Source organism: Rhinatrema bivittatum, chromosome 3 (assembly GCF_901001135.1).
Source record: "Rhinatrema bivittatum chromosome 3, aRhiBiv1.1, whole genome shotgun sequence".
Taxonomy (NCBI): Eukaryota; Metazoa; Chordata; class Amphibia; order Gymnophiona; family Rhinatrematidae; genus Rhinatrema; species Rhinatrema bivittatum.
In genome coordinates this window covers 449,590,465-449,605,638 of record NC_042617.1, presented here as the reverse complement: position 1 = coordinate 449,605,638, position 15,174 = coordinate 449,590,465, and the positions used below count along the sequence as shown (strand labels likewise).

General features: G+C 39.7%; 1 protein-coding gene across 6 annotated transcripts in view; it reads right to left on the bottom strand.

Moving 5' to 3' along the window:
* Positions 1–3,653: 3,653 nt before the first annotated feature.
* HPCAL1 (hippocalcin like 1) overlaps positions 3,654–15,174 on the bottom strand; it is a 375,495-nt gene continuing 363,974 nt past the window's right edge. For all 6 annotated transcript variants that reach the window (XM_029595867.1, XM_029595871.1, XM_029595869.1 and 3 more), the window contains 2 exons: positions 9,934–10,039; positions 3,654–4,707 (listed from right to left, as the gene is read on the bottom strand). In XM_029595867.1, the coding sequence (XP_029451727.1) occupies positions 4,610–4,707; positions 9,934–10,039 (204 nt within the window). In that variant the 3' untranslated portion in view covers positions 3,654–4,609. The remainder of the gene's footprint in view (positions 4,708–9,933; positions 10,040–15,174) is intronic.

Here is a 15,174-nt window from a genome sequence, read left to right as displayed (position 1 = left end):
AAACATCTTAGGCCTCCCTTGTGGATACCAGTTACCTTGTGGCGTCTTAACTTGGTGCTGGATTTTTTAGCGGGCCCTACATTCAGACTGTTGCGTAGCCTTTCCTTGCAGATAATAACCTTGAAGAAAGTGTTCCAGGTGGCTACATTTTCTGTGCATTGAATCTCTGAGCTGCAGGCCTAGTCTTGCCGGGAGCCATTCCTTCTGGGGGACTCCAGGGGCATTTCAGCCGTGTACTGTTCCATCTTTTTTGCTCAAAGTGGTGTTGGATTTTCATTTGAATCAGTCCATCTTCTTGCCATCCCTGGACAGTGTCAGGGATGTGGAGGAGTATCACCTCTTGTACTCATCGGATGACAAACTTGTGCAGTAGCTGGAGGTTTCCTGAACCTTTCCGGAAGGCGGATCGCCTGTTTGTCCTTCTTGGCAGAAGTAAGCAGGGCGCTCCAGCATCGCAGGCTACAATAGCTCGCTAGATTAAGGAGGTGGGCACGGCCGCATATGTGGATGTTGAAAAGCCGTTGCCAACTCAAGTTTGGGCTCATACCACTAGGGCTCAGGCAGTGTCATGGGCAGAGGTTCGATTGCCGTCTCCCATTAATATCTGCTGAGCTGCGACATGGTCCTCCTTTCACACTTTTTCCAGATTTTATCATTTGGATGTGCAGGCCTGGGAGGACGCAGCTTTGCACATGTGGAGTTGACCGGCCCACAGGCAGCCTCCCACCCTGTTGGTACATCTCACTGTTCCTGAGTCCATCTGTCTACACACTAGGAAATGGAGAAATTACCTTTCTGATAATTTTGTTTTCCTTATTATAGACAGATGGACTCAGCTTCCCGTTCTCGACTGCTGCAGTCCACCTGTGGGGCTCTGGATACCAAGGGATTGCTGGTAAATGTACATCCAGTCTCTACATTGGGGTACCTAGATCCTTACACGAGTTCAGTGTTTTCTTATTGGTTGAGTATGGTTATGATTGCCTGTGTTTAATCAAGTTTTTTGCTAGTCTGTCTACAGTTGCTTTTGAAGAGAATACTGGCAGGCTGGGGTCACTGCAGGAGTATATGTATTGTGACATCAGTTTGCTCTGTCTCCATCTGCTGGCTGGGGAGCACAATCCACTGGTACTGAGTCCATCTGTCTACACTAAGGAAAACAAAATTATCAGGTAAGTAATTTCTCCATTACTGAAGAGTATCCTCAGGAGTTCTCCTTCAAATTAAAGGTAGTTTATAGTTTAATACTTTAGGGCAAATTGAGTAGGAGATATTCTAACTCATCTTAGTAAGAATATAAAAAAAATACCACAATAGAAACTACAGAATATTATCACGAAAAAAATTTAAGAGTGATTTTAAAAGCCTGGCACATGCCAAAAATCGGAAGCTGTGCACACAAGCAAGGTTTACACACACCTGCCATATGTTAAAAGCTGCCTACATGCATGCATATCTCCTGCTGTGTACACATCTCACTCAGAATCAAATGGTATGTGGTCTGGACATGGTGTGTGCGTAAATACTTGCGTACCCAGGTCCAGTGCAGCATAAGTTTATTTCTGCTATGGAGGAGGTGTAACAACAAAAAAATATCCAGCTATTTCTGACGGGTTTAAATGGTTTGGGGTAATTGGGGGGGTGGGGTGCAAGCTAATAAAACTGTGGGGCTTTTGAGGATCTAACTCTCAAATAGGTGAAGTGGTGGACAAACTGATGAAACTGGCAATGGCATGGATGTGCGCCGGCAATAAAATACCCTGACTTATGCGGTAGAAACCCAAGGCTAAGTGCGCACGCACAAAATTGTGGACACGTGTATGTGGCCAAGCTATTTTATAACACGTGTGCAAGTTATAAATTGGCCACGGCCCTGGGTGCACGTCAACATACATGCATGCATGTGCACCAGTTTGAAAGTTACTGTGTAAGTATTTAAATCCTTTTTTTTAATAGAACAGATTGGAGCAAAAATGTAACAATTGAAGACTATAGATAACAGATAATTGGTTTCCCTGTGTTTGATACAATATAAATTATGTTAGTGATGATTAAGAATCATGCTAAAAATACAATTCTTCCATTGCTAGAAGTCTGGGTAAATCTAAATCTATACCCTGACAATTTTGTAAAAAGTGATTTCCCCTTAATTAAGCTCCATAAACTAGTTTACTTTACAGTACTTTGAGTTGCTTGTACAAGGTGGCCTCTAATGCAAAATTCCTGAGCCACAGCAATCGCTATCTGAGGAAATTTTATCCAAGGATATTTAGCTCTGTGCAGAGGAGATATATATATGGGCATGGCTTTTTGTATAGCTAATAAAAAGAAGAAAAAACTGAAGAGCTAAAAACATATATGATTCAAATCATTACTCATCACTTTAGAAAAAAACTCAAAAACCTGATACAAATCAACAAATTAAAAAAAAAATTTTTTTTTTAGACAGCATCAGACAAAAGGTGCTAGAAATTCAATAACCTGTCTCTTGCTTTGCAATGGGCTGCAGACTGTAATGCAGCAATAAATCAATCTGGTCAGCTATACCCTAAAAGCTTATACTTAAAGGAAAAATTACTTAGCTGAATCAGAATCTCTCAATCTCTGTAGGGCAGACCAGCTCTTTAAATCCAACTGCACCACTAATGTCGATGCTATGTACTTTTTTATATGTATTCTCTTTAATGCATTCCTATTTATCCCGATCTAACACAGGACCTTGTTTCGGCAACCACCTTTGCCTGCCGGGTTAGATGACTGCACGATAAGAAAGACTGCTGAATAATAATAATAGAAGGTTCTGCTTTTTTTTGATAAAGTAGATCTGCATTTTTGTACCACTAGTCATTTTGTAGCATAAAGGCCGAAATATTTAATAGTAAGTTGACATACAAACACGGAAATAATGATCCAACCAGCAATAGTCATAGCTTCGCATATCAGGGCAAACGTCTTCCAAGCCGTGTAAAGTGGACAGAGAAATGCACAATTTATTTTCCAAGGGTGTACTTTGACTTATTCAAATGACACTGTCCATCTTTCATTACAACAAGGCTATAATGGGATATTATAGATGCAGTCCCAGAAATGGCATGCCAACTACACAAGACCCTATCACCAAAATAAAATGAATTCTTTGGTAATCTGACACAGTCTTATTTTGGATTCCTTTTCCTGAGATATGCACAGTGCAGATTCATTACTTACCATTATTTCATGATCTAGCACTGTTGTTCTCCAGCACTGTACCCTCCAGTGTGATAAACTTAGCCTCAGCATTTTCACATTTCATATTATCTTTGGTCAAAACTGTTCCCTCATAATTTGTACATCTCTGCATGGTGAGTCAACTCAATATAACGGAAGCTAGCTGATAAAATTATGCACATCTAGGGGTAGTTTCCTAGCTGTACATAGTTAAAACTAAATGTTGAATTCAGTCAAAGCCCTGCACATTCTTTCTGCCCTTCCCATGAAATGCAGGTGTCCACTGAAGATGCAATATTTAATATTCATAAAAAGGTTAGTTTCACAATCCACTTTTTCCATACTTTTATGAAGCATATTTAGGGGCTTCTCCAGGACAAAATTTCAGAGTTCAACACTGCTTGCAAGCTATGTAGCTTGCTCCACCAATCAAAATTAGATAAAGATACAGAGATGGGAAAAAGTTTTATTTCAATTAATATTTCTTGGCATTAGGCAGAGATTAAATAACACTGGAATGCACAAGATGTATTAACATATTGACAGCAAAAGGTAGGGGCCATAGCAAAGGGTATAACAATAGCTGTACAATTTATTCAATTAGCTCATTTTAATCAGTAGTCATTAAATGTTGCAACCACCATCGTGGATCCTTACAGAAAAATAAGATTTTTCTTGTATTTTTCAACACAGTAAATGCAAGAACAACCAACTGTAAAAATAATCTTTAAAAACAAATGCTTGCATCCAATAATTAAAATTGAATGAAACATCCATACAAACAGCTAGTCATGCATTTCTTCTTATAGAGAAATCCGCTAAATGCATAAATATCACAAAAAAATTTTTTTTTTCAACCTAATTTCAGACACCTAGAAGAAAGGAGGCTTTACAACTACTAGCTACATTAAATATGATGAAATCAGATTAAGTGCAAGCAAGCTCCTTAATTAAAATAAAGCTTCCTTTTTTTTGAATCCAACTCCTTAGCCTGTATTTCTTATGAATTTAATCTGCTCTTCAAAAGGACTATGCCAGTTGCCGAATTTTCCTGAACACCTATTCTAGTGGCTTCCTGGAATCACTAGAAGAGTGTACATTCTGTGCTTTAATCATATGATCACCAGCAGTTTCAACTCTATTTGCATGTAAACATACCTTTATATGATGTAAGGTGGGCAGAGGGAGTCATTAGCTTAGAAAATAACTGCAAAAAAAGGAATGTTACACTGAATAATGAGAGGTGCTAGGGCTGTCTTTGCTTGGATACATATAAAACAATCTAGCAATGGGATATTATCCACTAACAGTTGAGGAATGATTAAGAAGGCATCCATTTGCAAGCAAAGCTTGAATGACAAGCCAGTGTTCCATTGCAACTGTCCAGACACGATGAGCGTAATTAGAATTGACTTGCGCTGCTTGGGTCACATTGTAACAATCGCACAATTGAGGGATCGCTCTTGGCACCTTTAATAAATTCTTCAAGGGAAAGCTTGCCTGGGAGACAGAGAGAGAGAGAGAGAGAGAGAGAGAAAAAGGCAACAGTTGGTCAATCTTTCTGTTTAGGGATTTAAAAAAAAAAAAAAAAGTCAAAAAGATAGTGGCATTAGGCCAAGATAACCCAGATTTTAAACACAATTTCTGTGTTGATCACAGCAGTAGGTGCATGTTATATAAAAGTATCTCTCAATATTTCCAGGTTTTAGACACAATTGAGCTAGGAAAGACTCACAAGACCAACACAAGGCAAAATTGACCATCCCCAACCTTTAACTATTGTTCAGTTCTTTATTGTGAATTTTGTTAACCAAACCACTCTCACTTTTAGATGCAACAGCTATAAAGCTAATGATTTTATTTAGGTTTTAATGATCCATGATTTTAAGCAAGTATTGAGAGGTGAGTGAGCCCATTCCATCTCCTCAACTGGTACAGGCTATTCTTGATGGTTTTGTGGCTCCCCCAATTCAATGACTGGAGCCGGGATTAGAAGGTTAGGTGTTGGCACAACCACTTTTAGTGAGACTGAGGTCTCACTTAGTCTTAACAGCTGTACACTTCCAAGGATGGTGGAAGGTTGTAATCCAGGTCCTCATATCAAGTATCCATAGCAGTTACTTCTGCTCTCAATGACCTGTTGATTCCTTCACACAGTGCATGGAGAACGATAACAGTATCCAGTGTGTATGTTGCTCCTGATCAAAGGGGTATGATTCTCCTTGAAAACCCCTCTGTTGTGACACTGGATACTTTATGGAATACAGTTACTGGCTTGGAAAAGAGAAACATCATAAAATACGAATTATTTATGATGTTTCTCTTGCCGGTGCAGTTCTGAGTGTTGCTGATAAACCGATACATTTATAAAATATCTTGGGTGATATCTGAACGCAAGATTTGTTATTGAATCCGTCATATTTGTATATCTCAATTATGACTACAAAGCCATTTTACATCCCTGAAGAAGCCCAGTTTGGGCAAAACGAGGGTCCCTTGTCGGATTCTGATTCAGTAGTGGATTCAGTTTTGAATACATCTGTTGTCACATCGAGTTGGGATGTTTGGAGTTAATGAAAGTAAGATCTGCGTCTTCAATTTATTGGAGCATTTACCAATTGGAATTGAATTACTGAGAGTGATTTTCATGACTTTTCTAGTAAACGTTTATTGTCTGTGCGGTTTGTTGCTAAAGGTTTATCATTTGTGACTGTGTGATTTTGAACAATGTTGAGCAAGACAATGCCATGCACATTATAAATACATAATTTGATTATGTACAATTCTATATGATTATATTTAGCATGAGTGAATATTTTAAGAGTGTTCTATATGATCACATTTGGTATGAGTGAGTATTTTAAGAGGGGAAGTATTTTTTGAGTGAATATTTTAAGAGAGGGTGTACTGGTGCAGTGTGTGCTTTAAAAGTGATAATGATTGTTATGAATAATTATATTAGTATTTTGTAGATTTTGAATAATATATACTATTTCTATGACATAAGTATTGTCTTGATTTCAGATATTATATATTTCCTGGGCACCATTACATGTTTTTTGTAATAAATATATTTGATATCATTTGCATTGTTTCATTACATTATGAGAGATTGATATTAACCACCAAGTCAGTTCTCCTTTCCACTTGTTACAGCTATTTTAGAAACTTAGAGCTTGCCTAGATGGCATTGATTGTAAACTAATTTCTTGATGTTATATTTCCTTTTTCCCTTAGATCCCTCCATCTTGTGTTCTAACAGACATTTTTTTCTACTGTTTCACTGAATAAGTCTTAGGTTGTCTGTTTTTTGTCATGGAATACTATTTTCCTTTTCAAGTTATCTCTTGATATGTACTGTAAAATTCAATAAATAATGAACGAAAACAAGGTTTTAACAATTATTGTAATATGCTCAGCAGATCTGCATCTTATACATGATTTTCCCCAAAGGGTCCTCACTTTGACAGATGTGCAAATTTTCTTTGACTCAGAGGATGAGAACCACCGTGTTAAGCTATGTACTTCATAAATTTACAAACTGCTCAGGCAGACAGACTAACTGATACCTTTTAATCTTGCAGCCTATATACAGTAGGGGTGGGCATTCGTTTGCAATGTATTGGCAATCCGCAACATATATGCCATATTTGTTGTATTCACGAAACATATGGCGAATCTCCACGAATACAACGTATCACTAACGAATAAACCCCTACCCTCCTGACCTCCCCAAGACTTGTCAAAAGTCCCTGGTGGTCCAGCAGGGGTCCTGGAGCGATCTCCTACACCTGGGCCGTTGGCTGCCGGTATTCAAAATGGCGCCGAAAGCAAAAGGCTATCGGCGCCAGAGACTTTTGGCAAAATCGACAGACTTGTACAAGATGGCGCTGGCCATCCATTGCTCCTCCCATGTGACAGGGGCCAACCAATGGCACCGGTAGCCCCTGTGACATAGTAAGGGCAAAGGCTATTGGCGCCATTTTGAATACCGGCAGCCCAAGTACAGGAGATCGCTCCAGGACCCCTGCTGGACCACCAGTGATTTTTGGCAAGTCTTGGGGGGGGGGGGGGGGTCAGGAGGGTGGGGGTTGTAGTAAATTAAATTTAAAGGGTTGGGATGGGTTTTTTTTTGGGAAACATACATATGTAACTAATGAACGGATCGGGGTCCCCCGAGAACGGATGCAACGGATTTGGGTCCCGACGAATCCAAATACCGAATGGGACGAATCTGTCTCTGCTGCACATCCCTAATATAAGGAGCATTACAATACTTCCTCACTAGCCCGATTTTATTATTTAACAATTTCTCTCCCACCACCATCACCTCTCTCCTATTTAGTTTCACCTCCCTTCACCCCCCACCTTATCCTCTGGTTCCTCTCATCTTGCAGCCTGTCCATTTTCTCCCATCAGCATGCACCTTTTCTTTTTAATTGCTGAGCTGCACAGCACTGGTATCTTGTGGTATAGATGCAGATGTACAGCTTAGTAAAAGCAATCTGGCTAATTTATGAATGGCAACACCCAACAGAAAAATCTGTTTATTGATTTTAGCGAAAATGCTATTAACGTTTTTTTTTAATGAAAGTCCCTTAGTTCTGCAAATTATAGTCAGAAACTGTTTGGGACCTCATATCTGAACTAGAAAATGGAGCACACTAGTTTCCTGCACAGCTGGTACTGCATCTTTGCCAATAGCAGCTTCACAGAGCAGAAGTCTCTGCCATTTCTTTCATTATCTACAATTTTCACTCTGATGAATCCCTTCTTTCTGCTTCTTCATCAAACAAACATGACTTGCATCACTTGAAAGGAGAAACAAGGCATCAGTGTGAGATACTGCAAGAAAAGATCCAGGTTCTTATGGCCTGGATTGGCCACTGTTGGAAACAGGATGCTGGGCTTGATGGACCCTTGGTCTGACCCAGTATGGCATTTTCTAATGTTCTTATGAAGCAGTATAAAACACAACACAAAAGACATTCAAATCAGAGAGGACCCTACAGGTTCCAGCTACCCCTCAGGATGCATGAGAAAAAAATGAGGCAGTGAAAGTGCTTTAAAAGGTTGGGAAAATCTATAAAGGATGGGCTGAGTAATTTTATTCCTTCTTAGGGAGTTAGCTAAGATGGCTGCTGTTGGTTCTTTGATAGAGGTTTGGTCATTTTGATCAAAACATTTTTTTTTTTTTAATTAACAAATAGGTTTTTTTCTGAAACCTTGATGTGTGGATATAAGGGTAGGAAGTACTCTAAACCAACCCTTGCTCCCTGGGAACTGTTTATTTTATACCACAATTAACATGACCAGAAGTCATTGTTCTCTATAAGAACAATGATTTGCATTAATCTCCATTTAAAAGTAATGTCACAAAATGCTGTATTGAATACTGTATTAAAACTGACAATGTATGGTGCTACTGCTTGTGTAAGTGATTTTATTTATTTAGATTTCTTAACAGATTTGTCAACAGATGCCTATGGTGAAAAAAATCTATATAAAAGTGAAAAACCTGCTCAGACTAAGTCCAGAAGACTGTAGACATTTTTATAATGTTTCATTTATGTCAAAATTGATCATATACATTCTACAGGCATTACTAGTTCTGTATTGAACAGGTGAGTAAGCCATATGATTATGCATAAGGCAATGAAGGTGGTTTCAAGACAGGTAATGCCTATTATGATGGTGAATATTTGAAGCTTATTGCAGGGGAAAATTCATTGTAAATGGTGTAGATCTTACTCTTCCGTTTCCTCGCCTTTGGTGTTCAGAATACCTATAATATATTTTTATTATGTATCACAGCTAACAGGAGGTCCTCATGCACCTTTCCTTTCAGAGGCTATTTTGGCTACTGGTATGGTTCTCTGATAGTTATCTATAGATTTTTGTCCCCCACTAGCCTGTGCATGTGCCTACTACTCAGCAGTCTACCCTTAACCAATTAGTTTCATGATTTTGACGCAATTGCAACATTGCTCTTTGTTTCAACGGTGGAGGTAAGAGAGGAATTGGATTCAAACAACCATCGCCTGGCCCTTTTACGGTTCAGGTTACTAATAGGTTACTAATACGCTGACATTAGGGAAAAAGCGCAGGTCTGCTTCTACAGCCAAGTCCAAAACGAAAAGCACTTTTAAGCAGCATTGCCTGAATTATCAAGGCTGCTCACCCCGTAAAAATGTGCTAGCAGTAATTTTTGTTATGGATTTGATGGTTGCTTGGTTTTGATTGTTACCATAAGGCTTGTTAAGAAACTTGCTGGATGGACCATCTGATCTTTTTCTGCAGTCATTACTATGTTACTATATGTCTTTATACACTTTTCTTAGTGCTTGCACACATAGCCATATTCACATACTCTGAAGTTTGGTACAAATGTTTTTTTTGAATACCAGGCCATTGCATTAATGAGCTCCTGATTTGTTTCAAAGTAGTGAAACAATTTCTTACTGCAGTCAAATGTTCATTTTCAGTGCATAATCACAACTGAAAAGCTTTTATGGCTAACAAACTACTATAGCCAATGTTAATCATCTGACAGCATTCATCACCTATCATTACGTTTCATTAGTTTATAAAAATACAGATGCCTTCCCCTACCAAAAAATACATCTTCGTGCTATCAGGGAGTCCAAAATGAAACATTTTGATATTCAAGAAATCATCTCTGATGCTGTACTAAATGTATAGAGGTCAACTTTCTAATTATCATACCATCATTGTTTGTGTCCATTTGTCTGAAAATTTTGTCTGTTCTTTTTTCAGGAGTGGATTCATCTTCTGGCATTTTCATTACTGACGACACCATCTTGTATATTGCCTGGGAGGGAAATGAGCATGAAGGCAAGTTAGAACAAAAGAAATCTGAAGACTAGGAAGAATCAGAACTGGGGGAGAGTCATTTCAGAATTCTATTTGGGTAACACTGTTTAGAAAAAGCAAAGCAGCTCAGTCACAGAATGTGTGTTATACTCCGGTACATTCTGCTCATTTGTCTCCGGATTGGGCAAATATTGTTCTGCCTCTCTCACTGTTTTAGTTCAGAATTCATCAGAATGCAACACCCTCTCGGGGTAATCAGAGTTTGTCTCAGATTTCCCCCTTGAGGAACTGCCATAGATGACAGACAGGTTGACAAACAGCCTTGATTTCTCTCTTACTTTTTGTAATGTGCTGTAATGTGGGTCATCTCTGTGGCTACAAAGATAATAGGAGAGAAATCAACAACTCAAGCAAGCAGTCAATACACGAAGGAGTGTGGAAGAAGTGAATATAAGGGTATATGAATGCTTTGTGCTATTCCTCCCGACGCAGCCTTTAGGCGAAACATGAAGTCTGTGTTGGGGGGACCATTTTACTTTGAATATTTTGGAACAGTGGAGCTGTCATGATAAATAAAGAATTAAGTGTCTTCTGAATTGAATTTGGGCCTTCACTTCTTCCACACCCCTTCGTGTACTGACATCTCTGTGGCTACACAGAATATTACAGCCAAAAAAGGACTGTAAAGCCCATTTAGTCTGCCCACTTTCATTTCTGTGGCACTGTAATAGGCTCCATGCTAATCTGTCTTCCCATTCACTGTTTCACAAGTAAGGATCTTTTGGATGTCCTCGACCTAGAATTCTGTCACTGTTCTTCTCTTCACCACTTTTACTAAGATGCTATTCAATACATCCGGCACGCTTTCCATGAAGAAATAATTTTTTAATGTTACTTCTGAATCTGTCCCCTTTGAATCTCATATCATGACCTCATATTATATAGTTTCCTTTCCACTTAAAAGGTTTGCTTTTTGTACATTTATACCCTTCAGGCATTTCAATTGAGAAATGTATGCTTACCTGATAATTTTTTTCCCTTGAATCATGATATACCAGTCCAGACATGTGGGGTTTCCCCCCTACTAGTAGATGAGACAGAGGACACACTTTTCTTTTGTGATATCATCACTGGTAGCTACCATGGTACAGCTCCAGCAAAAAGCCAGTATTCCCATGTCAAAACCATGGAAGAAAACACTAACAGATTCAAACTCTTAAACACATACATCATTTGAAATATAAAAATTTCCTTCAAAGAAATGATCCTTCCAAACTTTTCTTGGAGGGGAAAAAAAAAAGGAAAAGAAGAATTTAAAAGTAAACCTCCGGCTATCTCAATCTCTGTAAACCAAGGTACACTGTTTCTAAGACTTCTCGGAAGGGTCCTGGACTGGTGTAGCAGGATTTAAAGAAAGGAAATTATCAGATAAGACTAAGTTTCTCCTTCCTTATCATACTTCTACACTGGTCCAGATACGTGAGAAGCAACCAAAGCCCAATTAATCTGGGCATGAGAAAGTTAAGGTGTAGATTTAAAAAAGTAATATATGTGCGCACACACATGGACGTGTGATTTTAAACACGCACGCGCATGTTATAAAATTCCAGGTCGGCACACGCAAGGGGTGGTATAATTTAGCAAAGTTGTGCGGCGACGCATCACGGCCTTCCCCAGTTCCCTCCCAGTCGTTCCAATTAAGGAGCGGACTGAGAGGGAACTTCCCTACCCCCTACCCTAACCTCCCCCTTTCCCTATCTTAGCCCCCCCCATTTTTTTTTTTTTTTGTCATTTGTATTTTATTATCCAATAGAACAAAATTACAATGCAAATGGTCCAAACATATCGTACATGGATAACTTTTCCATTGTTAACAAAACTAATAAAAGAAATAAAAATTTGCTCCTGCAAAGGAGCAGGAGCAAGTTGTGTGTGCCAGCACCCTGCTTGCGTGCGATCCCTCGGCACAGCGGCAAATGGCCATGTACCGGGCGCCTCTAGCCCCGCCCCACCCCCCATTTAAGGCCCCAGCACTTACACGCGTCCTGGGGTTTACGCACGTGGCTGGGCCTGTTTGAAAATTGGCCCGGCGCGTGTAAGGCCCAACCACACATGTAAACCCTGGGATTTACGCGCGCTGGGGTTTTAAAATCTGGCCTTAAGGTTGCACTGAGAATACAAAGTCTAACGGTTGCGCCTGCTTTTCCATAAGCATCTAGACTGAAATGTTTAGTGAAAGATCAAGTGACCGTCTTACAAATATCCTCCAGGGCAAGAACAGAAGCTCTACCCCAGAAGAAATTTGAACTTTCACAGATTTTGTCCAAAGAACTTCAGGAGGCTGCTGACTTTTCAATAAATAAGCTGAATTAATTGCTTGATTTTTTTTTTAAACAAAAATGACATATAAATGTGTAATTAAACTACCAACACACAAACGGACCTTGGTATCAGAAATTTATAATGTGCTCTGTAATTTGTTGCCTCTTGAGCTGTCCCTCCAACCATGGCTGGACCAGAATACCTATCCCTTTGAAGCTATACTTTTAGTGATAACTGAAGAACCAAAGGGCCTTTTCATTCTTACACATTGATGTTCGGACCATGTGTAAAGTTTCCCATAGATCCACTGTCTTCTAAAAAAAAAAAAAAATTCTCTTGGTTGAGCTTCTACTCTCTGAGAACCAACACATCTCTGAAGAGAGAAATTGACTGGGTGTTTTGCAGTCCTATAATTTGAGTCATGGAAGGGTCATTTCCTTGGAGACCTCACCAACTCTGAGTGTCTATCTTTTCACATGTATTTATTTTATTTACAAGTATTTGTATTCTGTAATTCATTTCCATAAAACATTTTGAAGTGGATCGTAATACAAACTACAATCATAAAACAATCTTCATACAGTTATAGTAAAACTGCATACAATTATAATAAAACAATCATTTAAAGGAAATATTAAACAAAAATGCTTTCAACTTCTTTCTAAAACACTGATAATCAGTAATCAATCATATTTCTATTGGAATAGAGTTCCAAAGGACCGGCAGTGTCAGAGAGAAACCGGACTGCCATTTTCTTCATTAAGGACAGGAGAAGTAGAGACGGAAATAAAGCAAAACCAATTTGAAGGCCCTGGATTCCAGCCTTGTTGATGGACCTCAAGGCACCCTCCTGTGACCAGAGCTCTCTGAGCAACTCAGTCCTGGAAATGGGCTCCTCATCCCAACAATCTTGTATCTGTTTTGAGGAGCATTCACTGAGGAGGTTCTAGACTCCTTCTCCTCAGCAAGTTGAGTGGTGTCAACCCCCAAGAGAGGTTTTGCCGCCCTGACCCTGGAATGGAAAGAAACTTTTCAGTCCTGAGATTGAGGGGACCAATAAGTTTGATGGAAAAAATGCACAGGACACATATGGGTCCTGGCCCACAGAACCAAATCTTCCCTTTGTGCACCCCTTCGTGCAACCCTTTGTGCTTCATTTAAAATTCTTTCATTTATTTTTTCTGTTAAACTTTTTCCAAGTTTTTACCTTTATTGCTTGTTAATTTTTTGTTATAAATGTTCATTGTATTAGACTATGGAAATATATTTCCTGTACTTTCTGTTTTAATGTAACCGGTATGATTTGCATTTGATGAAAGAATGCCGGTATATAAAAGTTAAAAATAAATAAATAAATAAATAAGGAGGCTGCCACAAAGCCCAGAAGATGTTAGATAATTCTAAACTCTGGAAGGCCTTTGAGCAAGAAACTTCTCTGACTCACAGCTGGAGTCACTCTTTCCTAAGCCAGATAGGTTTGACCAGTGCCATAGGCACAAGAGTCTTCACACACTGCAACAGACAAGACTACAGACTTGGAAGAAATCCCAAAAAGGTCATATAAGGCATCCTTAAGGAAAACAGCCCCACACTACGGTTGAGCCGCCTCCTGCCTTTCAGAGAGCTGCTGTACTCAGTACAAGCGCTCGAGCTACATAGACCTCACTGATAGAGATCTGCACCAGTAAAGACAGATGAAAAGGCCATGTTTCAACAGAATCTAAATCTTTCTATCCTGGCAACCTTTGGGGGCTGGGCCCCCTATGACTGGAATAATTGTTTTGCAGGCATCCACCAAAACCAAGGGCATCCCTTGCAGCATCTTAAAAAAAAAAAAAAAAAGGCAATGTATGGCATCCAGTGGCAAAAAGTACAGCTTGGTGAAGTCTTGACAACTTGGAACTATTCTCAGGGGATTCCCACTTCATTAGGGGATTTCCTGCACTTCTGAATGAAGAGGAATGGCTTTAGATGACCTATGGATTCCTTACTGGAACCTCCACAACCTGAAAAAAACTGATGGCCTAAAGGATGTGACCACTTAGGATATGAGAGAAATGTTTTGAGAAATAGGCAGATGACAGTCATTCTCACTCTCTGATGTCACTTGTTCTTCCTCTACAGACTGACAATATCCACGTTATCCTTCAGGACAGAAAAAAAGCCAGGGCACTCTTCCATAGAGTTCTGCTGCTCCAAACACCAATGTGTATAATTAGGCTCTTATTGCCATCCCAAATCCAGCAGCTGAAATGACCAGGACAGAGCTCTGACCCATGGTGGCCGCATGTCCCTCCCTCCATGATACCTCTGTTGTAAAATGCCAAAATAAACCAAATATTCTGGGGAGAAATCTCCTAGAAGGAAAGGACAGGAGCCTAGCATAGCTTCAGCACAGGTGTCCCCCTCCTCCTCTGAGGATGCAAGGCCTCGGCTTGAGAGGAGAAATGGAATGGAATGAATTGTAGGACATATTTATGAAATGGTGGTTGCTCCCACCAAAAAAGGCTGCTTCTGAGGAGAAAATAAAAATGCTGGACTCAACTGCTGCTGTGCCTGGATCCGAGGGCCTGACTCCAAGTCCTGCCGAAATTGTGCTGACATACTTGGGGGCCTTTCGCAGGCTCCTCTGAAGAGTCACTGCAGCCGAAGCAAGCAGGACAGTAGGAGCTGGCACTGTAGAAGCACCGGCTCACAAAAATTCCATTGCTGACCGGACTCCATTACAATGTGGTCAGAAGCAGCACAGAAATACTGCAGACCTGAAGGCAAGGAGGACACTGATGACTGGTGGGCCCACTGGTCCATGGG